The following is a 15,017-nucleotide window of genomic DNA, read 5'->3' as shown; positions in this document are numbered from 1 at the left end:
CCTTGGCTTTCATTTTCTTCACCCACATTGCCAGTCATTAGCTTCTCTCTATCTCTGTCTCATTATCTTTTTTTTTCTAAAGTGGGAGAATGCACAGGATACACTCACTCTGTGGAAAGCGTGGTGGGTTGTCATTAACGTCTGTGATCACTATGGTCACTGTGGTGGAGCCAGAGAGACCACCCATTTGTCCTGCCATGTCTGTTGCCTTGACGACCAACTCGTAACGATCCTGTGTCTCACGATCCAAATCTGCCACTGCTGTCATGATGATTCCTAATGATTGAGAGATAGAAGTGAGTTTTAGGGAGAGTGGCATAGAGAGGAAGAGTAGTTAGCAAGTGACACCACTGGAAGCATTGCATTAGTGGTTAGCTCTTGTGCATTAAACCAATTATATTTCCTCTCAGTCTGAGGATCAACTTGTGATAAGTACTGCATTATGGAGGCAAAAGTGCAATGCGTTCCATTTCTCTTCTACCAACAGAATGGATGGGAGAGACCATGTTGTACTGGTGACTCTTCACATACACCATTTAATGGCTTAGCTGTATTAAGATGAATAATATATAGAGGGACAATGAAGGCATGACACAGCTTCCCTGAACTGCATTGCAACTCTCCAGTTCAATTTGGGGAGGGGAGTGGTTATGTCTGCATTCAGGTTTGAGATTTAGATTCCCTAAAAAGCTACTGAGGTACATAGAAAATGTGAAATATTGTAAATAGAGAGGTATGAAGCACAGACGTGGGGGGGGGGGGCAGTCTGACAGTTTCCAGTGCTTGAGAAACCATGTTTTGTAGCAGTAACAGCAGAAGTATTACATAAGTTAAAAATGCAAATTCCGGCTTACACCAGAAGAAAAACAACAAAGAAGTGACAAATATTTGTTTATAATTCATAATAAAAAAAGCCTAACCAGTGTTTATTAAATGGCTATTTTAGACAACATTTAATAGTGACTGTGTGAATTTAATAATACGGTGTGAAAGACCCTGTTGAATAAATATATATATATACACATATATACACACACATATATATATATATATATCTATATAGATATATATAGATATATATATATGTGTAAACGAACGAACACATAAAACGAACACATGGTCTGTTTAAAAAGAGACACTCTCCTTATTGGCCCAGCATTAGCCATATCAGTAGCTTTCTGCTTTACTCTGCAGCAGTAATATAATTCCACGTTACCCCTTGGGATTTTTCACATCAGAATCTATTGATATATTTCTCGGTCTTGGTGTGCTGTCTCACTCCCAAAGGTTTGCATTGTGTTGGGTATACAACTCACAGATTCCAGTCACATTTAGCCTTGGGCCCTGTTCTATGAGTAACCAAAATACAGTACATGCAGCAATAGCGTTAGGGCTGGAGACAGATGACATGCTCCTCTTTTATCCAACAAAGCCAGAGGGGATGCATCTAAATTAGGGTTGTCGAAAGTAAAGCCACAATCTCTAACAAGTATACAGCAGTGCTGCTCCAACTTCATGGTATAGAAACTATATATGCAGATGAATCTGCATGGTCTTTATTTATCAAAGAAGTAAAAAAAAAAAACTCTATGCACTTCATACTCCAAAGCGTATCACCCCCCCCCCCCCCCCCCCCCCCCCCCCCCCTTAAGATTAAACACTGTAACTGGATGACCGGAGTGTGTACACCAACTGTGAAATGGAGCTTCAGTGATTCATTGCATTAACATAATAAATAAATAAATAAATAAATAATATAATCAAGTCTCCCTCCACTTCATGGATTCTAAAAAAAGATGACTTATACCTGTCACCTCTTCATTCCTTCTGCTACTTTGTGGCTTTAAAAACTGATGATGCACACATAGTGCTGTTTTCACATTTTTACCACAGGTGCCATTGCACTCTACTTATTCACTTTGTTTACACTTTTGGCAGTTGCATTCATAGACAGCACCTGTGTTGCTTTTATTTCCTTTTTCTTTTGAACCTTGAAAATAAAGAAGCCCCCTTTGAGAGAGTACAGATATAAGCTTGAATGACATCTAGAAGCACAAAGGCATACTCAGTGCCCAATGGCACTGTACACTTCACTTCATGTTGTGTTTAATTGATAGTTATGAACCATATGCATAATTATGTAAAAACTGTTTTTTTTTCAGTATTGTTACAATTTAGTTAGCAGAAAATCTTATTTCATTATTTTCATAACTTATTTGGATTTATATTGCAGTTTTGGCTGATGTATACCATTGCAAGTTTACTGTTGTTATTGATGCTTCTTGGTAAAATTTAATAGCATAGAAAGATATAGAATTCTTAATGGGTGAGAAAATTTAGATATTTATTTTTTATGATATAATGATCCACTGTGCTTGTAAAGGGGAAATTAAATAGTATGGTTTAAACATTTTAAAACAGCTAAAAGGACAGTACTCGGATAATCAAAAAAACATCTTCAGGCAATTTCAGCTTTGCCAAAGCAACAGAAAAAAAACAGTGACTTGTTATTGAGTTTGTTGTCAAGGTGAGTGAGAGTGATATTAATGAGGTAGATTTCACAGCTGTTTTGTCTCCTCTTTATTTTGACCTTCTTGACTCGCACCTATTAGGTTAGCCTGTTTGTCTACAAGATAGGGAGAGAGGTAGGTGGAATAGGGGTCATGAGGCAGAAGCTGGAATGAACCACCTAGTCTCCTGACTAGTCCCACCAAGGCAGAGCCATTTATCATCCAGGTGCCTGGGCTGACCAAATCAAATTGGTGGAGACCAAAAAGGAATCATTAAAACCTTAGTGCTTTTCCCTGGAGAGGAAATCCCTCCCAACAGGCTTTTTCCTGCAGTCCTGAAAGATTGTGGGTTAGGCCATACTGTTTCTATAGGCTCCACACCAGTAAGATCCTCCTTACTTAAATCTATATCTTATCTATATCTTATACACACACACACACACACACACACACATACACGTGTGTGTGTGTGTGTGTGTGTGTGTGTTTTGACTACATATTTTAATTCATTTGGCCATAATGGTCTCTTCAGATTTCCTAAAATATCGATGAAAGAAAATGGAGAAAGAAAAAAGGAAAAAAAGAGGGGAAAAGGGAAAAAAAATGAAGGTTAATTGAGTGTTGTATGTGTCCTCTTACCTTTGTTTTTATCAACAGTGAAAAACTTTTCTCCATCCAGTACACTGTACACCACTCTGGCACTGCTGCCATATGTTGGGTCATCAGCATCAGATGCAGTAACCTTCATGACAGACGTCCCTTTTGAAAATAAAAAGCAGTTAAAGGAAAGAAATCAAACTTTTAAGGTTATACTACAATCCTAAAATGCAAATTTGAGCCTGACTCAAGGATGTCAGTGTTTTTTTATGAAACTGCTGCCTGTTCTGTCTTTGTGAGGACAAAATTAACAGACTGAAATGATAATTAATGTAAGGGGTTTGTTATTATTTTGGCCAGTATGTTGTAGAACCACAGTAAAAAATACAAAATTTAGGACTGACAGTGAAAGCAATCTGACAGCAATCTATGCTCTCAAAAGACAACACCAAACATTCATTAAGGAATGAGAAATAATATATATTTTTTATTTCTCATTAGGAATATACATTCAGAGTTATGTCAGTATTCTTATAATCATCTTTGTCTTCAGGTCTCAAACATGTCAACAGTACCACGAAATGTAACACATAAATATTTTCTAAAATTAAAAATAACAATGTAAGTAGGCTTAGTTTATGTGTGTGTGTGTTTGGGTGTCTTTTGATTAATGTATACCCTGAGTGTGCCTACTGGCAAACTCTTCTGAAAACTACACACCTTCAAGGGCTTTTTTCTATTTGCATTTGAGCTACCAATATACATGCTAACTGATGAAATAGTTATGTGGAGCTTAGGACATACAACTGCAACCACAACAACAAAATTGATGATATTGTAATCAGAGCTGTTTGTTTGGTTTTAATCTGGGGTTTAATGATTTTTTTTTTCCAGAAATAATACTGGGGGCTGTGACTGACCCAAAGTGGGAGGAGGCAACTGCAATTTAATGTCTAAATTACACTTTAATGATATTATACGATGTGTCGCACAGAAAGAGCAGTGGAGCAATTTCATTGTAGCTCTTCACACGCATAGTATCTGGTTTTTTGCAGTCTTGCAATCTTGTTTCAGCTTCTTCATTTCTCACAATATGACTTTTTTTCTATGTTGATGCCTAGGGTAATACGTTGAGAGGAAATGTGAGGAAAAATTCCACTTTGATGAGTCAACATTGTATTTTATTGCCACTATTTCGTGGATGTAATAAAGCCTAAGCTGCGCTCCATGTTTTGTTACATTTTTAGAACTAACTACTGAACTACTACCTCTATATTGGAGTTCTTTCTAATTCCAGTAACACTGGGGGTATAGTAGCTAGTTTGATTTTTTAAAGACCTTGTTATGAAAAAATTAGGAACATATTTAAGGTTATCCTAACATTTTCTTAACCACTTGGGACCTAGTCACAAAAGCCTATAGACATCTGAGGCTGGTTTACATTGCACTTTTTCAAGTTTGAGTACCACTTAGTAAGTAGGTAGTGAGTGTTTGTGGACAAGCCAGTTATCTTGTGTGAAAACTATGGGAAACCATTTGAATTTGCTAGCAATCAAAGCAATCACAAGCAGGCTTTTAGTGAAGTAGCCTTTTTGTGACTGCCAGCAACCACTCACCAACCAGATGGGGAATACACACTTTTCTCTAGCAACCAGATGTTATCAACCAGTCTGTGTGGCTGATGCTGAAGCAGTTAAGAAAATGGATGGGAAACCTTAACTGTGTTCCCAACTGTTAATGCCTGAGCTTCTATCCAATTTGGTGTAACAGGGTGCTGGGGGTGCCAGGTGCCATAGAGTGTTTGAAGGGCTAACTCAGACAAAAAAAACCTAAACATTCATACCTACAGCCAGTTTAGAGCGTGTACGTCATTGGATTGTGCTGAGAAGCCAGGGAATGTGGAGGGAAGCCCACGGAGGCACAGGGGGAACATGCAAATTCCACAACAAAAGGCCCCAGCTGGATTTGAGCCCAGAACTTTCTTGCTGTGATTCGACAGTGCACCAGACTGCACCGCCGTTAATGTAGTTAAGGTTGTGAGCACAGCAATTCATCAGTGTGGGAGACTTAAAAGCATGTGTGTGTGAGTACCTGCAACACCTGTGTCTGTGTTCATGCATACTTGTCTGCGATTATTTTTGGAAGAGGGGAGTTAATGCATTCAGATATTACAGCACCCACTAGCTGTTTCACCTCCATGCCCATAATTTTCCAAACAAATTTTTTGATGTTTCAAATTATCTTTTCACAACACCAAGGCTCAAAGTTGTTATTCATACAGAGGTTGCACACACAGATGAAAGGGAACATGAAGCTGTAGAATCAACATTGTATCATCAAAGCCTGTTAGAAGCTAAAGTAATCTACAACAAACAATTACACATGATTATGAGGCACTTAGACAGAGAATACAAAGAATAAAGTCATTTCCACATGAAATGTTAAATTTGGAATTTGTGGAGCAATGGTGTTTAAGTTATTATTTTCCACTGGGTGTAGTATGCTTGTCAACAGTGTGCACAAACAAGCCTCTGGCAGCACAAACGCAGACGTAGCTCCACATTTAGTATCACATTTTAGTTAAAACTCCACCTAAAGCCTACACAACTTTAGGCTTCCTAATTTTTAGGTTAGGAAACAGCTGCATACTTGTCTCTAGGATGTGAGCACATTTTTTTTCTCTGTCTAAAAATATATTCACTTCCAGGCAAATGGAAGATAAAAAGAGATTCCTAGGCACCACAGGTCCTCATGGACAAGGAGTCAGTCTTTGTCTCCATCCCTCTGGAGAATGCTTTAGGTAATTACTGACAGCTGGTGTTGTCCACTAAAGGTCACCACTGTAGCCTTTCTCAGAGCCCTGTCATGCTACTGTCCAGCTACATAATGACCGTATGCTAATGATGCTAATGAGCGGGAAGTGTCAGAGCACTGTTTGTTTCCTGTCATCCAATAGATCTCCTAAGGGGAGAAGCAGGAGGGAGAGGCCAGATTACCATTAAAGCCACCCAGCCATTAAATCAGATGGCTCGGATCACTATTCTATCACTGTCACCTATGGTACTCCTGCCAGCTTGCATGCAAAACTACAGCTATCATATGAGATATCACCTTCTCCTCTGCAAATGTAGTGAAACAAAGCTATTGTGTAGCCACTATGAAATATTTTAAGAAACAACTGGTGTAAGACGGGAATGAACAAGGACATTCAAATATGTGCAATGCCACAGAATCATGAATTCTGGTACTCTCAACATCCTTGTGAGGATATTAGTGAAATCCTGATATATTGCAGCTTCCAGTGAATTCAGTGTACTGCATATCAACTAGGTTGGAATGAATTTTTAAATTCGTATTCTGAGTTGTATCATCCAGTTATTACCTGTCCCATATATGCAAAATAAGCACCAGTCTCAGAAGATCAAGATATGCTCTGTTCCAGTTGGGGAATGAGTGAGATACCATTCTTATCACATTAAAACATAAGACTTCATAGAGGCTAGGCATTTTCATTACTGGCAACAGGCAGGGGTTTGCTAATTTTTCCTACCTGGTTGGCTCCACTGCTGAAAGTCCAACAAAACCATTTTTTGTCCATAGGATTATTCCCTTATCTTAATATTCCCCAGGTAACAATCAGTTTGACGCTCAGCTGTTTCTGGATACTGCCTGGCAGCAACATCAGATGGTTTGGAAGAACTATATAAATGCAAATGCTTCTTTACTGTGTTTATATTAAAAAGAGAAGTGAAGCAGCAAGTTTGGCACTTGAGTTCTTGTTAAAGTTCTGACTTGCTTCAGTGTTTTCAGTGGGATGTCATTACCTACAGTATGTTGTTGTCATTGGTGACACTTAAGCAGATCTGAATGTTGATATACTTGTATGAAGTCAATAAAAATAATGAAATGTAATGCACATAACAGTAACGGGAAAAGTATAGTATGTCTAATGGAGAAAGGTCACAATATTCAATGTCTAACGCCTTCCTCTGCCAATAAAGACATTATTAAATAAACTGTCAAAATATACAGGTCCATATATTTTTGCAAAAAATTGTTTTTGTTTTTGCTGTGTTCAAAAAAATCTACCTCAAATTTTTTAATATCTCTATACAATGTTACTTAGAGCTGGGCGATATATCGAGTTTTTTAAAAATATCGATATATTTTCATACGAGATATAAGATGTGACAATATTGTTTATATCGATATAGTCTATGTTACGTTATAATTATACTTGTGGAGCCGCAAGTTTGCCTCTCTTTCGTCCATTTTTGTCTCTACGCTGCGTTACTGGGCCTCGCCTCTCCTTCACTGAACACAACTCCCCCTCCCCCATAGCTTCACCTGCAGGCAACGACAAGATGAACACGGCAAATCTCCGTTAACGAGTTACCGCGGATCGCCCCGTGCATGGGGCTGGACGGCATCAACGTGTTAGCGAGCTAACCGCGCTAACGAGCTAACCGCGCTAACGACATGCAGCCCACAGGGGCTGCATGACCTAAAATCCTTTCATTTTCTCAAAAATCGACAGTGCACCTTATGTATGAATTCTGGTTGTGCTTACTGACCGCGAACCGTTTTTATGTGGTACAGGGCGCTCAGCAATCTGTCAAAAAATGTTTTAGTACGACTTTGGTAAGCTACGGAGCCGCACCGCTTAATGGATTGTCGGAGCATTACGGCTACCGTAGTGGAGCCTCGCGGAGTGATACGTAATGTGCTTCAACGTAATATTACCTTATTGTGTGTGTATAAGAACCATAAATGGCACCTGTTAAGAGACATGGTTACAAAGAGGATTTCAAACTCAAGGCTGTCAGCCACGCAGTAGAACTTGGGAATAGAGCAGCTGTGAAATCTGTCTCTTTGTTATTATGCTCAGCGTCTTTTAGTTTACATTTTGACTGCACAATTGTAAGCTTTTTGTTATGCACAAAAACAACATTGTGTTTCTTTTATTTATGGAGCATTATTATTTAATAAATGCTGATAATTTATTTTTGAGTAATTTCTTCATGTACATCTACGCTGTATGTTAATAAAAGTGCCTGTGTGACATCTGGGACACAGCTTTGACTAAACTCTCTTTTTGTTCTTACCTTATGGCTTAAAAAAAAATATCGAGATATATATCGTATATCGCCATCCAGCTAAAAAATATCGAGATATGAATTTTGGGTCATATCGCCCAGCTCTAATGTTACTAATGGTGATTCCAACTGGTTGAATGAAATGAAGTATTTTCCCAGTTTAAATAGCATCTTAGCATTTAAATACAAAACAATTAACTGGCACTGTTAAATTATGCTATATTCTTATACCATGGTATAGAAAATTTGGCTTTTACCTATTTCGCCCTCATCACTGTCTGGTGTTATTATAAATAAAACAGCACTAACAGAGTTGATCAAGATTTGTCCTTCAGTGCCTACACTAAATAAATATGTAGGGCTACTTTTTTTCTCCCCTGCCTCCGAGTGATGCTGAAAAACCACTTCACACAAGTGAAGACAAGTCAAGACATGGACTCTACTAGACTCCTGACCCATGCTGTGGTATGTGGTATGTACCAAGATGTTAGCAACAGATCCTTTAATCCTATAGGTTGCCAGGTGAAGCCTCACTGCCAACACCTCAAACTCATTGTTGTTATTCTCAAACCATTCCTCAACCTGAACCACTTTTCCTTTGTGGCAAAGTGTATTATCGTGCTGAAAGAGACCACAGCCATCAAGGAATACTGTTTCCATGAGAGGGTGTACATCTTCTGTAAAGCTTAGGTAGATAGTACATATCGAAGTAAAATCCACATGGATGGCAGGACTCCAGGCTTCCTAGCAGAACATTGCCCAAAGTATCACAGTGCCTCTGCTGGCCTGCCTTCTTCCAATAATGTATGTTGATGCCAGGTGTTGTACAGATAAGCTACACAGACAGACCCAGATATGCATGTAATGTAAATAAACAAAAATGATTCATTAGACTAGGCTACCTTCTTCCACCATAGAAGAAACTGCTGGTGTGAATGGGTGAAGTTGGGTTAAGGGAAGTTGTGTAAAGCACTTTGAGTGCTCAGTTAGAGTAGAAAAGTGCTATATAAGAACCTGTCCATTTACCATCTTATGGTCCAGTTCTGATCCTCATGTGACCATTGTTGGTGTTTTCAACAGCAGACAGGGATCATCATGTCCACCCTAACTGGTCTGCGGCAAGGTTATTATCATTAACGAAAACTAACGAAATAACGAAAACTAGAAGTGAAAAAACATTTTCGTTAACGGAAATAAAAATAAAAACAAAAAAAGGAAAACTAACTAAAACTGTAATGAGTGTTCACAAAACTAACTAAAATTAACTGAATTTATAGCAAAAATGTGTTTAGTTTTCGTTGATGTGTGTGTGTCATACAATAGTCAAGGGTGAAAATGAAGTTTAGTTTCCAGATTTTTTTCTTGCTGTGTCTCATTATGCCAGCAGGTGGCAAGTACGTTACTCGAGTCGTCTGTGTTGCTGCTCCGTCCTCGCGCAGAATCATGTCAGGAAAAGTCGGGAGAAAGCGCCAGAGTCCAATTTGGGATTAATTTGAATATGACTGTGTTTTGGATAAAGCAAGTGTCTTGTAGTGGAAAGAGACAAATTATGAGGGACATTTCTAAAGGGAAAAAAACCCCACAAACCTTAAAGTGCACTTGAAAAGCTCACACAAGAAGGCTAAGCTAGCTTACCTTGAGAAGGTAAGGGAGCACACTCAACCCTCATCCCCAGAAAACAGAAGCTAACACCAGGCAAGGCAGCGTGATGCATCCCGAGACAACAGGACTGGGATATCTACATAACTGTGTGAGTCAATTGCCTTCAAAAAGTTTATCAATTCACTTGAACCAAAATTACGAACACCCGGTGCTGCAAGAGTTAATAGTCTCATTGGGGCCAAGATATACATATCAATCAATCAATCAAGATATCAATGGTTGTTCATCTGCCTTTATTCATTCATTTATTTATTTATTTAAAGAACCCATAGGTGGTAATGTGAGTTGTCTGTCTCTGCGTGTTAGCCCTGCGACAGACAGGCGACCTGTCCAGGGTGCAGGGTATGGTAGCTGAAATAGCAACATACCCAAGGATAAGCAGAAGAGCATGACTGATATGATGAAACGGGGATTTTGTTACACTTAATTATTGCAAACACAACTAAAACTATAACTGAAACTAATCAAAACTAAACTGAAACTAAGGATTTTCAAAAAAATAAAAACTAAACTAAACTAGCAAACAATTGGTAAAAACTAATTAAAACTAGGGATGGGTATCGTTTAGGTTTTATCCGATACCGGTGCCAAACTGGTACTTTTGAAACGGTGCCGGTGCTTAAACGGTGCTCAAACCGGTGCTTAAAGAATGGAGAACACAAAATTGGTCCAAAAACCTCTCATGTTCAGCTGTTTCTTTTGTAAAAAGATAACAATGTTAGCCTTTTCTTCAGCTATAGGGCATATATGGTATCACTCTTGGCTGGAAGCAGTGCTTAAACAATGGAAAAAACACAAACTTTGTCCAAAAACCTCTCATGTTTAGCTGTTTTCCACTTTTTCTTTGGTCATTTTAGCCTTTTTGGCCAGGGTGAAGGGAGTATCTGCCGTCAAACAAGAAGACAGCCGCATGTAACTACAACGGTGTTTGCTAGTTCATCTTGCATGCATTAATGTAATAACGTGGTTAGCCTACTCAACGTGAATTACACACGAACAACATTAAGCTACTCACGCAGAGAAGAACGGCTGCTGCTGCCATCATCATCCTCGTCATTTCTGCTACACTGGCAGGGCTAGGGGCCAGGACTCTCCTCTTCGGGTTTTTGGGGGATGTTGCTAACTCCGGGTCCGATAACAGGCACCACACCCGCAGTAGATGTGCTCGGTGTGAGGTCTCGCAGCAAGCCATCAAACACGGCGCATTTCTCGACTTTAAAAAAAACGCTATGTGTCGCCAGGTGTTTCATCGGATTCGAGGTGTTACCTCCTTTGACAGCATCACAGTATCACCGAAAAGCACTTGTTGCAGGCAGCTGAGTTTGTATCTTTTGCTGTGAAGTACAGCCAGACTTTTGACCGCTTGGCCTTGGGCATTTTTAATCTGTAGCTCTGCTTTAAAAGAACATACGTACCTGGACCCGCCTACTATCCTCGGAAACGTAAAATGATTGGCTAGAATTGGCTCAGGAAAAAAAAAGCACCGAAATAAAGCACCGAAATGTGCGCTGCTTTTCGGTCTGGTTACTACCGTTTATGTCAGAACCGGTGCCATCATGGCACCGGATACCGGTACCCATCCCTAATTAAAACTGATATAAAATTGAAAATCTGAAGTCAAAACTAAATAAAAATAAAAACTAATGAAAATTGCAAAACTATTAAAACCCTGGTCTGCGGACATGCAGCCCCATGGAACCACTGTTCCATCCACTGAACTACTTTTTGATACATACTGACCCTGCAGTCCCCCCACAAGACCTGCATTTTTGAAGATTCTCTGACCCAGTTGTCTATCCATCACATTGCTTGAATATTTTTCCTGCTTGTACCACATCAACTTTGAGGACAAAATGTCCACTTGCTCCCTAATATATCCCACCCACTAACAGTACCATAATGAAGAGATAATTAGTCTTGTTCATTTCTCCTGCCAGTGGTCATAACGTTCTGTCTGATTGGTGTACTTGTGGTTCCTAGAGGTTCTAAAAGTAGAACTGGAGCCAGAGGCTTCAGCTATCAGGCCTCTCTTCTGTGGAACTAGGTCCCAGTCTGGATTCGGGAGGGAGACACCCTCACTTTCTCTTTCCCCCAGTCTGTATTTTGTGTTGTCTCCAAGGTTCTGTCCTTTTCATTTCTTGTCTCTTTTCCCACAACCCCAGTAGGTTTCTTCCTATGGAAAAATTCCGACCATTGAAAAATGCTTGCTCGCAGGGAGTCTCTTGATTGTTGGGGTTTTCTCCTGAGTACTGTAGATGATCACTATTTTTGTGATTTGGTGCTATATAAATAAACCAGAATTCAACTAAAAAATAAGCTAAAATAACTGAAGTAACCTGAATTTGATTCAGCTGAACTGAACTGTAAGGACTAATTTGGTTATGGCTTAGCAAATTGTAAAGTTGCTGTTTTAATAATGTTCACATTCATGAAAGCAACAATGTTTAACTATGATTTGCACTATGACTTGCCTGACCATGGAGAACTAGACAGGGCTACAACATTTCACTGCTGAGCAGCTAATGAGGATATAGCTTTGTTATTCATTTAAGCCTCTAGCAGAATGGGTAAGCAATTAGAGTTGGATGGCAGCCATTTATTACACATTATTTCCCATCTTTATTCAAAAGTTAATAAATCTCTAATTCTATTGTTGTCTTTTTTAAAGTACTTAGTGCCCCACAGGGTAGGAGGGATTAATAGCTAAGTCTATTAAGTTAACTGTTACAACATTTACTGTAACTAGTATTTTAGGAATGCATCCTCTCTATTTAAAAGGCCTTGAAAGGCTTCTGACGAAAAAAAAATATGATTCAATCTGTATTGCAAATATTACTTTAGTGATGAAAATTATTCATCATATATAATGTAAATAATATTCAGAGGAAAACTAACCCCCGACCGTGTGTTAGTATCGAGGAGGATTGTGGCACAGAGGATACAGTGGAGGGTGGGTGACGATAGCTATATTGTTAGATTTATGCATTAGTTTGGTTTAATGGTATCAACACAGCCTGTCGGAATGGCTTCCCACACCATTTCAGCACTCTGGGAGAGATGGTTCAATTACTGTGAGGGGAGTTGGCGAAGTGAGCCACGTGTGAGACACCAGACTGACAGCTATTTAAGAAGGGGCCTCATAAAAGAGATTTGTGCCTATCTCAGCTGGTGCTGTACTGGTGCGAGCTTCGGCGGAGTGGTCTAACGGCTGCAGCACTGAGCCTCTTTTCCACTCCTACCCACCTTAATCTGCAGGACTGAGTGCTCCCTGCCCGCATTATGGATCATTTAGTAAAGCCATAAAAGCTGAGGTGTTTTCACATGAAAAGTTATTTCTTCACTACTTCTACTGTGATTCATTCCTCTCTCATCCACATAAATGCCCTAGGAGAGAGGTGGGGAGAGAGTGAGGCAGAGAATGAAGTATAAGGGGAAGAAAAATCTGCCATGTCATAAAAACCAATGACCTGCTTACATTGATCCTCTTCAAGATCTCAACAAGGATTTAGGGATATTTTTCATCTCTTATGACAGAGATTGTAAATCTAGTCTTTGTTAGACCTTGAACTTGTCTTTCATATTTTATGGGATCATATAATTATTTGTTTCCTGGACAATACTGTAAGCCAGTTTGGCTTGTCAACTTTAGATCCAGCTTTTGTACTGAATTTTAAACACATAAATAAATAAATAAATATTTAAAAAAAACAAAATAAACAATCAAACACAAAATGGCAACTTTGGATCTTACATTAAAAAAATACAAAAATACAGTGCTGGCTAGCCTTCCCTTTAAAAGTGGAAAAAGAAAAACCTTCAAAGGTATCAAACTGAAGTTAGGGATAATTCAGATACTTCCTGTATCCAAACGGAGTGGTGGGGTACATCCTAGTTAAGAAAATGGATGGACAGGTGTATCAGCATTAACACTTTCCTTGCACAGTCAGTTCATTTAGGGAAATTAAAGACAGTTTTCAAGTAACTTTGCTTGATTTTATTTCTAATGAAAAAGTAAGACGCTAGTCAATTTCACACTATGGTGCCTCATAACATACTGAAACACACACTGTTGCCCTCTTCCTTCCCCCCACTCCTGGCTTTACACATTGCTTCATACAAATAATCACTCACACACACAACCACACACACACACAAACTCAGATCAGCCAAAATCAATTGTTTCAAACACTGTGGTTAAGCGCATAATGTTGGATGTTACGAGTCATATACATAAAGGTGGCTGACAGACGATATTGATTGTAAGTTGCTCCTGCCTTATCTCATTGCTCTTGTGAAACTGGTGCTCTAAATGTCTCATCTACTGTTAGCGTGACAGGCTCGGGAGTCCCTAATGGTAACTGCAGTAATTTGCAGCCTTCTGCACAGCCACTAGGGTGATTATTACTCTAATCCTCTTGTGTACTTGCATTACATACAAAGGGAGCAAAAGGAGTGGGAAATTTATCTCTAACACCCACTTTGCTGGTATTAAATTGAAACAGAGAAACTAAGGTCAAAAGATCAAGAAGAGAAAGAAAAAAAAAAGAAAGGCGAGAGGCAGAAGCTGTTGTCTTCCTCACAGAGATACTCCTACCTGCTTTATTTTGTTGCGTCATTTTGTTGCGTCATCACTTTTCAGTATTATACCATAATCTTTATTAACCATTTTACTAAAACAACACTTAGTGTCACAGAAGAGTTTAAAAATGTATGTCAACCGAAATATAGAATTTTATTAACATGTTTTTTCAGTTTTACTGTTTTACTATGTGCGGTGCTATTCTTTCTTTTATCCACTACAAATACTCTTTAAATGTCAGTCGCTCTGTTCATTGTGTACAGTCTAGAATAAGTGATCTATTTTTTGAAGTTGAGGTAGAGACCTTCAATAAAGGGCCCAAAAAGTACATCTCAAAATGCTTTTTCTTCTTTCTCTACTTCTGACTTTAAATCAGTGTCAGTTTCTATATCTAAATTCAGGCATCTATTAAACACACAGTGTCTGACAGTAACAAATATGCCAATACAGATATATCACAGCATATTATTTACTATGTAACAGTGATATCCTCTATCTTTGCATGTTTTCATACTTGAAATCAAAACAGCTTCCTTTAAAGTAAAAACAGGTCACAAGAATAAAATATTCCAA

General features: G+C 38.8%; 1 protein-coding gene across 4 annotated transcripts in view; it reads right to left on the bottom strand.

The window, feature by feature from the left end:
• Window positions 1-15,017, bottom strand: part of LOC134627414 (cadherin-22-like) — a 158,960-nt gene that overhangs the window by 35,719 nt on the left and 108,224 nt on the right. For all 4 annotated transcript variants that reach the window (XM_063473464.1, XM_063473467.1, XM_063473465.1 and 1 more), the window contains 2 exons: window positions 3,150-3,269; window positions 109-276 (listed from right to left, as the gene is read on the bottom strand). In XM_063473464.1, coding sequence (XP_063329534.1) covers window positions 109-276; window positions 3,150-3,269 — 288 coding nt within the window. The remainder of the gene's footprint in view (window positions 1-108; window positions 277-3,149; window positions 3,270-15,017) is intronic.

Source organism: Pelmatolapia mariae, linkage group LG5 (assembly GCF_036321145.2).
Source record: "Pelmatolapia mariae isolate MD_Pm_ZW linkage group LG5, Pm_UMD_F_2, whole genome shotgun sequence".
Lineage (NCBI taxonomy): Eukaryota > Metazoa > Chordata > Actinopteri > Cichliformes > Cichlidae > Pelmatolapia > Pelmatolapia mariae.
This window is presented reverse-complemented; position numbering and strand designations above follow the sequence as displayed.